Source organism: Salmo trutta, chromosome 24 (genome assembly GCF_901001165.1).
Source record: "Salmo trutta chromosome 24, fSalTru1.1, whole genome shotgun sequence".
Classification (NCBI taxonomy): Eukaryota; Metazoa; Chordata; class Actinopteri; order Salmoniformes; family Salmonidae; genus Salmo; species Salmo trutta.
The window spans coordinates 17,956,104-17,972,672 of record NC_042980.1 but is presented as its reverse complement, the minus strand read 5'-3'; the positions used below and the strand labels follow the sequence as shown (position 1 = coordinate 17,972,672).

Below are 16,569 nucleotides of genomic sequence, written 5' to 3'. Positions count from 1 at the left end.
CAATTGCAACTTCACATTCACAATCCCATTGGCCCTAATCCAGGAAGTGTTTTTCAAAACTCATTGTTGCCTTTTATGGAGCTGAGAGGGGGTGGAGACTGCAAAAGGGAAATTACAGAATTACAGGAAGAGAAAGACAGAGGGAAACCGACACTCAAGTTCTGCCTATATAAGTCTATAAGATCAACCACCAGCACAAGGTATCAATTTACTGCACTAGCTCGATTTGTATTGTGTACATTCGATAATTCTACACAATACATTCATATCTCTACATTCTGTGATGTTTGTCTTTGATCATTGATGGTTCAGTGACTCTCATTATGGTTGACAGCCTCATATCTCGTCTCAACAGCTTTTTTCTGTATTTTATATTAATTGACATTCAATGTCACATTCAATTAGTCAATGATCCAATGGAATCTCTTACAGAAGTAATTGAACACCAACCAGATCTCGCCATGTCAGACACGGTCCCCCTTGAACAGAGGTACAAGGCCAGCATGGTCCTAAGTGGAGTAGGAGATGCCCTGGGCTACAACCATGGTATCTGGGAATTTGAAAAGGATGGCATGTTAATACATGACGAAGTTCAGAAGAGAGGAGGTCTAGAGAAGCTGAATGCCAAAGACTTCCCTGTTAGTGATGACACCGTCATGCACCTGGCTACAGCTGATGCTCTGGTCAAGGTAGGGGAGGGGGAAGGGGCATCCCTCCCTGTGCTGTATCGAGCCCTGGTGGAGAAGTACATTGTAAGCATGACAGACATGGGTGGAAGAGCAGCAGGTATGTAACAGTTAATATTCCTTTATGAGGTGTGTCATGTTGTGTTAACATGAGTTGCAAATGGAAAAATTTCTGCACACTTGGGCACAGTACACTTAACTTAGATATAAAGTCCCCTATATAGGGGACTTGCATGGTTCCGACTGACATTTACACTAAAAATCGATCTGTGACCACCGTAGATCGAAACGGCTTGCATTGAGCAATAGCCCTGGTTCCCACGTACACAGTAGTATTTTTTATGAGCCTGTGTGTCGTATGATGTGAAATCTGAAACTACTTTAAGCTGGGATGTCCCTTCTACCATTTAATTCGCTCTTCTGACTGTCCATCAACTCCTGGCTGAATCCTACCTCACAGGTAAAGCACATGCCTGTGAGCGTTACATCGTAGCACAGCAGGAGAGTGTGGTTTCATCATGGTAGCACATTCAGAGATCAATTTATAGCCATTCATCTAAAATAATCACTTTCCTATTGTCATAGACAGACAATATTAGCATGCAATGAAAGGTGCGTTCCTAACGAGTTCTGGAAGCCAATCTAGAGCTCTGTGAGACGTTCACAGATGGGGGCAGATGTTTTGATCAAGAGAGACCTTTAGAAAACCTGCACATACAAATATTTTTGCATTTACATTTTTTGTCATTTAGCAGACACTCTAATCCAGAGCAATTTACAGTAGAGTGCAGATATTTTCATATTTTGTTATTTTTTTCATACTGCTCCCCTGTCGGAAACTAATTGCAAGCACCATGCTCTACCAACTGAACCACATGTCTTTTACAGTTATAATGAATTTGAAATCTTATAGTCATTTTATAATTTACAGTTTTGTTGAATAGGAAATACAGTTGTAGTTGGAAGTTTACATTTACCTTAGCCAAATACATTTAAACTCAGTTTTTCACAATTCCTGACATTTAATCCTAGTAAAAAAATCCCTGTTTTACATCAGTTAGGATCACCACTTTATTTTAAGAATGTGAAATGTCAGAATAATAGTAGAGTGATTTATTTCAGCTTTTATTTCTTTTATCACATTCCCAGTGGGTCAGAAGTTACATACACGCAATTAGTATTTGGTAGCTTTGCCTTTAAATTGTTTAACTTGGGTCAAACGTTTCGGGTAGCCTTCCACAAGCTTCCCACAATAAGTTGGGTGAATTTTGGCCCATTCTTCCTGACAGAGCTAGTGTAACTGAGTCAGGTTTATAGGCCTCCTTGCTCGCACACTCTTTTTCAGTTCTGCCCACACATTTTCTATAGGACTGAGGTCAGGACTTTGTGATGGCCACTCCAATACCATGACTTTGTTGTCCTTAAGCCATTTTGCCACAACTTTGGAGGTATGCTTGGGGTCATTGTCCATTTGGAAGACCCATTTCGACCAAGCTTTAACTTCCTGACTGATGTCTTGAGATGTTGCTTCAATATATCCACATATATTTCCTCCCTCATGATGCCATCTATTTTGTGAAGTGCACCAGTCCCTCCTGCAGCAAGCACCCTCACAACATGATGCTGCCATTCCCGTGCTTCACGGTTAAGATGTTCTTCGGCTTGCAAGTGTCCCCCTTTTTCTTCCAAACATAACGATTGTCATTATGGCCAAACGGTTCTATTTTTGTTTCATCAGACCAGAGGACATTTCTCCAAAAAGTACAATCTTTGTCCCCATGTGCAGTTGCAAAACATAGTCTGGCTTTTTTTATGGCGGTTTTAGAGCTGTGGCTTCTTCCTTGCTGAGCGGCCTTTCAAGTTATGTCGATATAGGACTCGTTTTACTGTGGATATAGATACTTTTGTGCCTGTTTACTCCAGCATCTTCACAAGGTCCTTTGCTGTTGTTCTGGGTTTGATTTGCACTTTTCGCACCAAAGTACGTTCATCTCTAGGAGACAGAACGCGTCTCCTTCCTGAGCGGTATGACGGCTGCGTGGTCCCATGGTGTTTATACTTGCGTACTATTGTTTGTACAGATGAACGTGGTACCTTCAGGCATTTGGAAATTGCTCCCAAGGATGAACCAGACTTGTGGAGGTCTACAATTTTTTTCTGGGGTCTTGGCTGATTTCTTTTGCTTTTCCCAAGCAGAGGCACTGAGTTTGAAGGTAGGCCTTGAAATACATCCACAGTTACAATTACAATTGACTCTAATGATGTCAATTAGCCTGTCAGAAGCTTCTAAAGCCATGACATCATTTTCTGGAATTTTCTAAGCTGTTTAAAGGCACAGTCAACGTAGTGTATATGAACTTCTGACCCACTGGAATTGTGATACAGTGAATTATAAGTGAAATAATCTGTCTGTAAATAATTGTTGGAAAAATTACTTGTCATGCACAAAGCAGATGTCCTAACCGACTTGCCAAAACTATAGTTTGTTAACAAGAAATTTGTGGAGTGGTTTAAAAACGAGTTTTAATGACTCCAACCTAAGTGTATGTAAACTTCTGACTTCAAGTGTACATCATAAATATTTCATACTTTCATGTTTTTTATCATATTTGTACTGTGCAGTTGAGCGTAAGTCCTCAAAGGTGACAGCAATTTATAACAATTTTTACCAGAAAGGTGAGATTTTACCATTTATTGGAGTATGCAGCATTACTAGTTAGTGATTATGGCCCTATCATCAAAAATCATGACTTTTGGGGATTTCGTAGATTACATTTAAACCCACATGTTGATCTTCATTCAATTCAATAATTATACTCTCTCTGTCTCCGCTGTAGGCATCACCTGCATGGACAGCGTTGCAAGGCACAGACAGAGAACTGACAAGGACATTAAGATTCCCTTTAACAAGAGGGGCGGAGGGTGTGGGGCAGCCATGAGGGCCATGTGTATCGGCCTGCGCTTCCCCGACCCTGAGCAGGAGCACCTGCTGATAGCAGTAAGTGTGGAGAGTGGACGTCTGACCCACCACCACCCCACAGGCTACCTGGGAGCCCTGGCTGCAGCCCTGTTCACGGCCTACGCAGTGAGGGGCACCCTGCCCGTGGAGGCCTGGGGACACAGTCTCATGGAGGTCCTGGACAAAGCCAAGGAGTACGTCAGGCATTCAGGCAATTGTGTGGAGCTGAACATGGAGCACTGGTGAGGCCTTTGTTGTGGTTGGCTGCAGAGGAGGCTGGTGGGCGGACTGGAACGGTGTCAATCACATGGTTTCCATGTCTTTGATATGTTTGATACCACTCCATTCCAACCATTATAGTAAGCCTGTACTCCTATATCTCTGCCCAACAGCCTCCTTTGTTTGATTGTATGCATGTCACACTTCACACAATGTTCTTGCGCTGCAGGAAGTGCAGATGAGCTTCATGGTTTATGTAAATTCACAGAAAACTGCACTAACACCCAGTTATATTAACAGTATTCCACTTTTTATGTATCCTCATTTTACCAGCTGATAGCCTAATCACCGATCACGTAACATTATTGGCTAAACGATAAATTCCTGTTGTTGCGGAATTATTTTGCTGCGACAATACATGCCAAATTAAATTCCTACATCTATGCCTGGGTTTACAAAGTAGAATGATGTGTAAGTTTCATCTGCTTCTGACTAATCTCATTTTTCCAGGGCCTACTTTGGAATTCAGTGGAAATCCTATTTAGAAAAGAGAGGCATTCTGGATGGAAAGAGCAAACCTCAGTTCCCAGAGTCCTACGGAGTGAAGGAGAGGGAGAGTTTCTATAGGGCGGTGAGCTTCAAGGGTTGTGGTGGTGCCAGTGGGCATGATGCTCCCATGATAGCTTACGATGCCCTCCTGAGGGCAGGCAACTCCTGGGTTGAGCTGGCCAATCATGCCTTCTTCCATGGCGGGGACAGCGACTCCACGGCCGTGATCGCTGCTGCCTGGTGGGGCGCACTGTTCGGCTTCAGAGGGGTGCCAGAGATCAACTACCAGAGGCTTGAGTACCGTGACAGGCTATCCAAACTAGGGCAACGGCTATACAAGCTCAGGGGAAAACCTCTTGGAACTGAGAAAGAGTGATGTAAATTAAACCAATAGATGGTTAAAGGTGAAATTCATTACATATCCTGCAGATGATCAGTAATTTCTCATTTTTTTAACACTAATTTTGCATCCCTTGGTTTTTTATGACATATTTTTAAAGAATATGACTGGATATGGAAAGATTTATAGAGGATTTATGATCTCAAACTGCAGTCTACCTACTGACTAGGAGATGGAGCCATACGCAGCTGCAGAATTTGCTCTATAATCACAAACATTTTCTGTAATGGCAACGAAAAATGTTTAATTTCTAGCCTATAATCAATCCTTCACTAACATACATTACTGCTACAGTTGTTGTGCTATTATTGTAGCACATTAGCTACGGCAGAGTGTAAAAACGGATTGCTTTACTTCAGATTAGATTGACATTATTGTGTACATCTTCAAAATGAAGACTACAAGTACGGTGGTGACCAGAGGGTGGCAATGTAACTTAACAAATCACTCTTGAAACTCCCTCCTCTCTCTCTCTTTCTCTCTCCAGCTCTCTCTCCATTCAATTTCAATATAAGGTCTTTATTGGCATGGAAAACATATGTTTACATTGCCAAAGCAAGTGAAATAGATAATAAACAAAAGTGAAATAAACAATAAAATGAACAGTTAACATTACACTCACAAAAGTTCAGATGTAATATTATGTCTATTTACAGTGTTGCAACGATGCGCAACTAGTTAAAGTACAAAAGGGAAAATAAATAAATCATATTTACAATGGTGTTTGTTCTTCACTGGTTCTCCCTCTCTCTCTCTTTCTTTGTCTTTCTCTCTCTCGCTCTCTCTCTCCCACAGCCCTCCCTCCCTCCCTCCCAGAAAAACCTGCTGTTCTCCTTTCTGAAGCTTGGTTTTCCAGTGATGCCTGTTTAACAGTGTGGCTTCTATCCCATACCAGCTTGTTATATGAAAGTGGTTGCAACCATCACTGTAGAAAATTATGAACAATTTAAAAGTGTCTGGCTCAGTCTTTGATATCCTTAAAGTAATTTTTCCTATCTGCCGATAAGGGCAATAGGGCAATAGGGCAATTCCACTCTAGATTGTTCTGGTAGTTCTCACAAAGGAACTTCATTGGGAGGAAGGATATTTACAGAGGAGTGGCCATTTAAGGCCCTTTTTAGACCTATTCATGCCTCCTGCAAGACCCTATGATCTGAACTGTACATGATACAGACACATCTTGTGTCATTATACTCCATATAGTGTTCCCTCAACTATGGAGTACTGTATGTCTAGATTCTGAAATACAAATGTTCACATTCATTTATTCAATATAAAAAATATGAGTATCTCAAAACTACCCTTTTTCATTTTGCTTATTTTTAGACATATTATTTGTAATGTAACATTTCCAGAGTGGGCTCTCTGGTACTTTCAATGAAATTACCCATTGTACACATATATATTTACATTATAGGACATTAACCAATCACAGCCCTCCTTTAGGATTGCACATTCACCAAGTCACCAGCAGAGGGAGTTCTCTTTGAATCCATTTTCCCATTCACTGTGTTGGTGCTGATCGCAAAATTGACCACACCTTCACTCTGGAAATGTGATGTACTTGCTGAGTAAGTTGTTCCAAACAGTATGGTCTTAAAATGAACGGTAACATTTTACTTGACACCTAGCATCATAACACGTCATGACATGGTCATAATCATGTCATATTATATTGGTATTTTTGGTATTTTATTAGGATTCCCATTAGCTGTTGCAAAAGCTACTCTTCCTGGGGTCCACACAAAACATGAAACATGACATAATACAGAACATCAAAAGACAAGAACAGCTCAAGGACAGAACTACATCATTTAAAAAAAGCCTAAATATCAATACATACACACAAACTATCTAGGTCAAATAGGGGAGAGGCGTTGTGCCCCTGAGGTGTTGCTTTAATTGTTTTTGGAAACCAGGTTTGCTGTTTATTTGAGCAATATGAGATGGAAGGAAGTTCCATGCAATAAAGGCTCTATATAACACTTGATGCCTTTTTGAATTTGTTTTGGATTTGGGGACTGTGAAAAGACCCCAGATGGCATGTCTGGTGGGGTACAGTTAAATTCGGAAGTTTACATACACTTAGGTTGGAGTCATTAAAACTTGTTTTTCAACCACTCCACACATTTCTTGTTAACAAACTATAGTTTTGGCAAGTCGGTTAGGCCATCTACTTTGTGCATGACACAAGTCATTTTTCCAACGATTGTTTACAGACAGATTATTTCACTTATTCCAGTGAGTCAGAAGTTAATAAACACTAAGTTGACTGTGCCTTTAAACAGCTTGGAAAATTCCAGAAATTGATTTCATGGCTTTAGAAGCTTCTGATAGGCTAATTCACATCATTTGAGTCAATTGGAGGTGTACCTGTGGATGTATTTCAACGCCTACCTTCAAAATCAGTAACTCTTTGCTTGACATCATAGGAAAATCAAAAGAAATCAGCCAAAACCACAAGTCTGGTTCGTCCTTGGGAGCAATTTCCAAACACCTGAAGGTACCACGTTCATCTGTACAAACAATAGTACGCAAGTATAAACACCATGGGACCACGCAGCCGTCATACTGCTCAGGAAGGAGACGCTTTCTGTCTCCGAGAGATGAACATACATTAGTGCGAAAAGTGCAAATCAATCCCAGAACAACAGCAAAGGACCTTGTGAAGATGCTGGAGGATACAGGTACAAAGTATCTATATCCACAGTAAAACGCGTCCTATATCGACATAACTTGAAAGGCCACTCAGCAAGGAAGAAGCCACTGCTCCAAAACCTCCATAAAAAAACAGACTACGGTTTGCAACTGCACAACGGGACAAAGATCGTACTTTTTGGAGAAATGTCAGTCAGGAAGATAAAGCATGTTCGCAAATGAGTCTTCCAAATGGGCAATGACCCCAAGCATACTTCCAAAGTTGTGGCAAAATGGCTTAAGGACAACAAAGTCAAGGTATTGGAGTGGCCATCACAAAGCTCTGACCTCAATCCTATAGAAAATGTCGGCAGAACTGAAAAAGTGTGTGTGCGCAAGGAGGCCTACAAACCTGACTCAGGTACACCAGCTCATCAGGAGGAATGGGCCAAAATTCACCCAACTTATTGTGGGAAGCTTGTGGAAGGCTACCCGACACGTTTGACCCAAGTTAAACAATTTAAAGGCAATGCTACCAAATACTAATTGAGTGTATGTAAACTTCTGACCCACTGGGAATGTGATGAAAGACATAAAAGCTGAAATAAATCATTCTCTCTACTATTATTCTGACATTTTACATTCTTAAAATAAAGTGGTGATCCTAACTGACCTAAGACAGGGAATTTTTACTTGGATTAAATGTCAGGAATTGTGAAAAATTGAGTTTAAATGTATTTGGCTAAGGTGTATGTAAACTTCCGACTTCAACTGTGTGTTTGTCAGAGCTGTGTGTAAGTTGACTATGCAAACAATTTGGGATTTCCAACACATTGTTTCTTATGAAAATATATCATAAGAGCTGACATAACATGTCATAACCTGCATAATATGGTCATAACACTGTCATGACCAATATATTTACCATATCTTTACAGCTGTTGTGACATAATTTATATTATTTTGTAGCTGGTTATGACACCTACTTTTAAGTGTCACACCCACCTTTATTCAAATGTGTTTTTCCCCTGCCAAGAAGTTTCCTTTCAATTGAAAGTTTGTTTCTTAAATCTTTTGTTGTAGTAATTACATTTTTAGTCATACTTTTTTTTCATCATGTTTTAAATAACTTGTAGAAAATACACTTTGACACTGTCAAGAAGCACTATGACCATCCTGTGTCACTTTAATTGGACTAAGAAAATACACTGAGTATACAAAACATTAAGAATGTCCATGACGTAGACTGATAATTATTCCGGTTATTCCAGGTGAAAGCTGTGATTTCTTATTGATGTGACTTGTTAAATCCACTTCTGACAGGTTAAAGAAGGATTTTTTAAGTCTTGACACAATTGAGACATTGATTGTGTATGTGTCATTCAGAGGGTGAATGGGCAAAACAAAAGATGTATGTGCCTGTGAATGGGGTATGGTAGTAGGTGCCAGGTGTAACCGGTGCTGTACTGCACCGCTGTAACTCTGCGTTGTGTGTGGTTGATTGAGACTATAGACATGGACTTTGGAGATCAGGTAGTTTTAATTAAGCAGAATTCACTCTCTGCATCCTGCATCTGCATCCAAAAGAAAATAAAACATTTGTAGAGCACATATGTTCTGCGAATCGTCGCTGTCAAGGTGTGGGTGTAGCTGGTGCATTGGAAGTCAGGCGCAGGAGAGCAGAGATGAGTGGACTTTACTGAGGCAATATATGAATAGAACGCAACCACGTCACAAAAACAAATGCCCTCAGAACAAGTGAGGTAGCACTAAGTACAAAATAACAAAGTACAAAGTACAGGCTGTCAAAAGGCACGGGTGTAAAATATAACCTGGCGCAAACCAGCCGGAAGAGTGCCAACAATTACACACACAGACATGGGGGGAACAGAGGGTTAAATACATGACAAGTAATCAGGGCAATGTAAACCAGGTGTGTGGGAAAACAAGACAAAACAAATGGAAAATGAAAAGTGGATCTGCGATGCTAGAAGACCGGTGACGCCGAACGCCGCCCGAACAAGGAGAGGAACCGACTTCGGCGGAAGTCGTGACAGTCGCCTTTTTCTCTCATAGTGCATCAAAATGATTTTCGAAAACAAAATTAGTACAGCCTCTCCTTATTATGCATCAACACATAACATATATTTTACATAGATAAAACCACATACCTGCATGCAAAAGAAAATAAAACCTTTGCAGAGCACATATGTTCTGCGAATCGTCGCCTCTTTCTACAACAGATTCACAATACAAGGGACTGGGATCATTCCAGGAGCTAGCCATCGTTCACACATACCATAGCCTGCTAATACCTTAGCTAGCTATTAACCACATGTTGAATTCAGAATGTTGACATCATCCTAAAAAGTACAATTACATCTTAACAATACCATCCACTTATAAGTAACCTCTAAATATACAACATTATTCATGAACAAAACACTGTGTGTATGACTTTGTGCTTAAAATAATCAAACATTTCTGAAGACGACAGAAAAAGAGTGCCTACCTCTCATAGTGCACCAAAATGATTTGAGCACGAGCACGCAGGGCAAAACGTAAGTACACACGCCCCTACTCCCAGGATGCAGGTGTGCATTATAACAAATCAACATGACATATTAATATATGAACCTGGTGAAATTCACACAGTACTTTAACAACTGTTACACAGGCATACTGGTTTCTGTCAAGAACTGCAACGCTGCTTGTTTTTTCATGCTCAACAGTTTCCCCTGTGTATCAAGAATGGTCCTGCACCCAAAGGACATCCAGCTAACTTCATACAACTGTGGGAAGCATTGTATCAAGTCAACACGGGCCAAGTCAACAGGTACATTATTGTCTTGTTTGAGAAACAGACGCATCACCGAGGGGAGGATTGGTCAACCCTCCATCAGGGTGATGTTTGACATTCACAGCAAAATGAGGACTACAATTTAGTTGATTTCATGACGTATTCATTATGACATGTCCTTGTTCTTTTTTCTTTTCTTTTTTTACAGATCAACAGCTGATCTTGAGTCCTACCACAACCATTTTCTGATGTACGCCAGCCAGCATTTTTCCTTTTCACCACCAGTCTGAGGCCAGAACACTGCTGGCAGCACTAGATTACAACTTCCACAAGGACAGACCAGCCTGGCAGAATGCAGATGGAACCAAGTTGTAAGTCCCCACTCTGTTTGAAGTTGATAGGTTAGAGGAGGAAGTTTTGAACAACAGAACTTTTCAAGTCTGCCCCACCCACATGTTCGCACTCACACATTGGCCAAACACAGTGTCTTTTAAATGAATATTTCCTGAATCGCTTATATCTTCTCTCCTTGCCTCCTTTTCAAAACCTATTGGAGAAGAGGGTCTGAGGAGAGTGACCCTGGACCTTCTTCTACCATACGATTGAGAAGTAGGCAAGGATGAGGGATGTAAGAACATTTTTGTCATTTCATATAAAAAGGAATTTCTAAGTGTATTTGCAATGTGATACACATTTTTTTCACACTTTCAAATACTACATTTATATTTTCCAACGGGACTATACATTTGGGTGAGGTTTATTTCTCGCCTGAGTAGCCTCGTTTCACTGCCAAAAATAAAATTAAATCATCTAGTGTTCAGTGAAATAACAACACAATGTCAAATACAGGTAGTCAAGTCAAATAATTAACATCCAATCACATTAATCGTTACTCTCTCGTGGGAATTCCACTAATGGTCCGTATGTAGCCAAATGTAGCTGCTGCTCATTCCGTTTGCTCGAAAATTGATAAATGGTTAAAAAGAGTAAGGCCCGCGTCCACAGAGACACATACCAGCTCCACTAGTAGTACAGCTGCTACCAGCAGTACTACACCTGCACCTGTCAACGACACAAGTTGTTCTGCTTCCACGAGCACATCCAATGCTAGCATCAGTAATTCTACATTTGTTGTTATCCCAGCTAGCATGGACACTGACAGTTGTGAATCTGTTGCAGCTGAAGAGCTACTGCCCCTATAACCGGGAAAGCACCGAACATCAGACAGGGACGTTGGATCATCAAAGAGGCGCAAATATGATGAGAACTACATTGATTTGGGGTTCACTTATATTGGGAGTAGTGCCTTTCCTCAGCCACAGTGTGTTATATGTGCAAAAGTACTATCTCACAACTCGATGAAACCTTCACTCTTGCGCAGACATTTAGAAACAAAACATGGCAATTTGAAAAATAAGCCACAGGAGTTTTTTGAGCGAGAATTAAGACAACTTTCGAGTAGTAAGACATGTATAAAAGCAACAGATACCATTAATAAGAAGGGGCTAGAAGCATCTTATATGACGAGCTACCGAACAGCTAGGACAGTCAAGCCCCGTACTATTGTGTAGGACTTAATTCTTCCTGCTGCCGCTAATATGACTGGGACAATGCTGGTGGAAAAGGCCAACAACCTATACAGACAATGCCTTCATCAAACAACACTGTTTCACAACGTATCAGTGACATGGCAGAAGATGTTTTGAAACAATTACTGCTTCCCATACAAGCCAGTGAATTCTATGAGTTACAGCTGATGAGTCAACAGACGTTGCGGGCCTGGCACAGCTCCTTGTATATGTCCGTTACGTTTATGGGGGTCAATTAAGGAAGACATCCTCTTCTGCAAACCACTGGAAACCAGGACAACAGGAGAGAATATTGTTTAAGTACTGGACAGCTTTGTGACTTCACATGGACTTTGGTGGTCAAGAGGTGTTGGTATCTGTACTAATGGCGCAACAGCCATGACAGGGAGACATAGTGGAGTGGTAACGGGCGTACAAGCAGTTTCGCCAAGACGCTACTTGGGTACACTGCAGAATCCACCGAGAGGCTCTTGCTGCCAAGGGAATGACTGACAGCTTGAAAGACGTTTTGGATACTACAGTGAAAATGGTTAACTTTGTTAAAGAAAGGCCCCTGAACTCTTGTGTATTTTCTGCACCATGCAATGATATGGGCAGCGACCATGTAACGCTTTGACAACATACAGAAGTGCGCTGGTTATCAAGTGGCAAAGTATTGACATGTTTTTTTTATTTACATTTTTTTAATTGAAAGACGAGCTTAAAGTTTTCTTTACTGACCATAATTTTCACTTGTCTGACCGCTTGCATGATGATGCTTGCATGATGACGTTTCTCACACGACTGGCCTATCTGGGTGAAGTTTTTTCTTGCCTGAATGATCTGAATCTAGGATTACAGGGACACTCCGCAACTATATTCAACGTGCGGGACAAAATTGAGGCTGATGATGAAGAAGTTGGTGCTCTTCTCTGTCTGCATTAACAAGGGCAACACACAGGTCTTTCCATCCTTGTTTGATTTTTGTGTGCAAATGAACTCAAGCTTACGGACAATGTCAAACGTGACATAGCGAAGCACCTGAGTGAGTGGGGTGTGCAATTACGCAGGTACTTTCCCGAAACGGATGACACAAACAACTGGATTCGTTATCCCTTTTGTGCCCTGCCTCCAGTCCACTTAGCGATATCTGAACAAGAGAGCCTCATTGAAATTTCAACAAGCGATTCTGTGAAAATTTAATTTAATCAGAAGCCACTGCCAGATTTCTGGATTGGCCTGCACTCAGAGTATCCTGCCTTGGCAAATCGCTCTGTTAATACACTGTTTCCCTTTGCAACCACGTACCTATGTGAGAGTGGATTCTCGGCCCTCACTAGCATGAAAACTAAATACAGGTACAGACTGTGTGTGGAAAATGATTTAAGACTGAGACTCTCTCCAATACAACCCAACATTGCAGAGTTATGTGCATCCTTTCAAGCACACCCTTCTCATTAACCTGTGGTGAGTTATTCACAATTTTTGATGAACAAATTAGGTTTTATATGTAAGATGGTTAAATAAAAAGCAGAATTATTGATGATTATTATGTTATTATTTGTGCCCTGGTCCTATAAGAGCTCTTTGTCACTTCCCACGAGCTGGATTGTGACAAACTCACACTAATTCTTATGTTTAATAAATGTATCGTATAGTGTGTATGTGGCAGGCTTACAATGATGGCAAAAACCAACATTTGAGATTGCTCTGACCCTGGGGGTAGAGGGGGTATGAAGCTGGAGGTTGAATGTTTGAAGGGTTATGGGACTATAAAAAGTTTGGGAACCACTGCTCTAAACCATTGAGGGAGGTGATGCACAACCTTATTTGTTCTGTTGTGCTCAGATTGCAAGATCTGTGACCTTACTAATTGTCCTTGAAAGTAAATTTTTTAAATATTTTATAACACAATGCATACTGTCAAATTATGTTGGTTTATAGATATAGAAGACTGTATAAAAAATGCTAAATATTGGACTGTCTACTCACTAAAGACTAGTAAGACATATGGACACATTCCAGACCCCCAATACAAGATTTTGAGGAAGTGGTTGGAATCTGGTGGTTGGATGCCAAGGAGAAGAACCCAAAGATCCTAGAAGACTTGGACTCCTATCCCCTAGTCCTCCACCAACAACTGAGGACCTTGTGCAATCACAAGTGAGAAGAGGCCTAGGAAAGTAAAAAACTGAAGGCAGGAATATCAGGTAGAATTGCATCAGACCTCAGAGTGAGTAAAACAAACCCTGTAGGAGATGATACCAATGCAGTCAATTAATAGTTGTCTTTTTATAATTTCACGGTATCAATATACGAAACCTCCACATTCCTCATTCTTTCCCTCCCTTCTAGCGTTGGGTGAACTTCGAGACGATGCAGGAGCTCCAGAAACCTCCTCCAGCTCAGCAACCCTGTGAGAAACCCAGGTAACGACCCATACATACAAACCCCTTTACACCAAGTACATTACAATCACAGAATTTGAAAGAAGCTGTTTCATTTACTTTTTGCACAACAGAAGACTTTGCCCCTCACAGTAAGAATTATATTTTTTCTGAATAACCTGTTGGAATACATCTCAAGATTGACATTAAATGCCCTGATGAATCAAGACCCCTGCTGCTGGACCTCTTTAAAGACCCCTCTGAAGCCTTCACTATTAAGAAACTAGGGCAGTGGTACACATTGCACTGCGTAGCCTGCAGGCTCGCTGTGATTTTCTTATTTTCCATTCATAATTCATAACAATGATAAAATTTAAATTCAATGTGTTTAATGCAGGCCTGAATACCTTCATTGAATATATCTACTGTTCCCTGGATGGCAGATAGATGGCAGTATAGGGCCTCCCGAGTGTCGCAGTAGTCTAAGGCACTGAATCGCGGTGCTAGCTGTGCCACTAGAGATTCTGGGTTTGAATCCAGGCTCTGTCACAGCCGGCCACGACTGGGAGACTCATGGGGCGGAGCACAATTGACTCAGCATCGTCCGGGTTAGGGGATGGTTTGGCTGGCAGGGATGTCCTTGTCCCATCGTGCACTAGCGACTCCTGTTTCGGGCCGGGTGCAGTGGACGCTGACACGGTCGCCAGGTGTATGGTGTTTCCTCTGACACATTGGTGCGGCTGGTTTCCGGGTTAAGTGGGCATTGTGTCAAGAAGCAGTGTGGCTTGATGTTTCGGAGGACGCACGGCTCTCGAACATTGCCTCTCCCGAGTCCGTATGGGAGTTGCAGCGATGAGACAAGACTGTAACTACCAATTGGATACCACGAAATTGGGGAAAAAAGGGGTAAAAAAAATGAAAATGAGGGGGAAGAGCTATGAATGACCAACCAGAGAACCAGGAAAATCAGGAAGATAGCGGCAGGGAAATGAGCTAGTTAACGTAGCTAACATGCCTCCGGTGGCTAAGAGAAGGATACGGTCGGTTCAAGAAGAAAACAGAAAGTTCCAAGAGAAATGGACAGACATTCATTTTTTTGTACTCCATGATGGGATTAGCTCACTTGGTCTTATTTGCCAGAAGGCAGTCAATTGTTTTAAATGAGCAAATTTTGAGCGACATTTCCAGTCACAACAAAATCAAAACCATGCCCACTTTGACAAAACATATCCGCCACACAGCAACCTCCGAAACAACAAAATAGGGCAACTCAAAGGACAGCTCTTCAGTTTCTTGGCAATTTCTCTCATGAAATAGCCTTCATTTCTCAGAACAAGAATAGACTGACAAGTTTCAGAAGAAAGTGCTTTGTGTCTGGCCATTTTGAGTCTGTAATTGAACCCACAAATGCTGATGCTTCAGATGCTCAACTAGTCTAAAGAAGGCCAGTTTTATTGCTTCTTTAATCAGTACAACAGTTTTCAGCTGTGCTAACATAATTATAAAAGGGTTTTCTAATGATGAATTAGCCTTAAACTTGGATTAGCTAACACAACGTGCCATTAGAACACAGGAGTGATGGTTGCTGATAATGGGCCTCTGTACACCTATGTATATATTCCATAAACAATCTGCCGTTTCCAGCTACAATAGTAATTTACAACATTAACAATGTCTACACTGTATTTCTAATCAATTTGATGTTATTTTAATGGACAAAATATGAGCTTTTCTTTAAAAAAACATGGACATTTCTAAGTGGCCTCAAACTTTTGAACGATAGTGTACGGTGCGTAGAAATCCCAAGAGGGTGGCCAGCAGAGATAGGTGGGATGGGCTGAGGGAAGCTGAGGGTTGGGATGTGGAATTGGAGACAAGTGGGAGAGGAGTTGCTGGGCGGGGGAAAGAATGACGGTCAAAGAAAAGTCACCAAAAAAAGTCAAAATAAACATGACAAAAAGTATGTTTGAATGACACTCAGGGGCAGCGTTGTTACAGCTAATGCCAGTTTGCCTGAGGCTGATGCTGTGCAGGTGTTTGTACACATGCATATACACACACTCTCATTCAAATGCACACATGTGCACATACACACACTTAAATAGTGCCATACATGCACTCAAACATATTCAGTTGGCCTTGCTGTTATGATTTTTGTTGTCCTTGATGTCTTTTGTTTGTTGCATTGTTGTATTCTCTTTTCTTTTGTCTTTGTCTTTTTTCTCTTTTCATTTACTTGGTTGTTGATCCATTTGGGGGGTCTCAGATGGTTAAAGGATATCTCTTGGGGAACTGTGGGGGGATCTTGGAGGGCTGGTGGCCTGGCAGTTCTGAGCTTGGGCCGGTGGCTGATGGATCACTGGT

The 16,569-nt window shown here is 41.2% G+C and overlaps 1 protein-coding gene across 2 annotated transcripts in view; it reads left to right on the top strand.

The window, feature by feature from the left end:
• Window positions 1–16,569, top strand: part of LOC115160840 (protein ADP-ribosylarginine hydrolase) — a 30,448-nt gene continuing 13,879 nt past the window's right edge. The window contains exons 1-4 of one of the 2 annotated variants that reach the window (XM_029711313.1): window positions 1–200; window positions 433–786; window positions 3,524–3,887; window positions 4,375–5,531. In XM_029711313.1, the coding sequence (XP_029567173.1) occupies window positions 462–786; window positions 3,524–3,887; window positions 4,375–4,789 (1,104 nt within the window). In that variant the 5' untranslated portion in view covers window positions 1–200; window positions 433–461 and the 3' untranslated portion in view covers window positions 4,790–5,531. Of the gene's footprint in view, window positions 201–432; window positions 787–3,523; window positions 3,888–4,374; window positions 5,532–16,569 lie in introns of those variants that run through there. The other variant, XM_029711314.1, reaches the window with a different exon arrangement.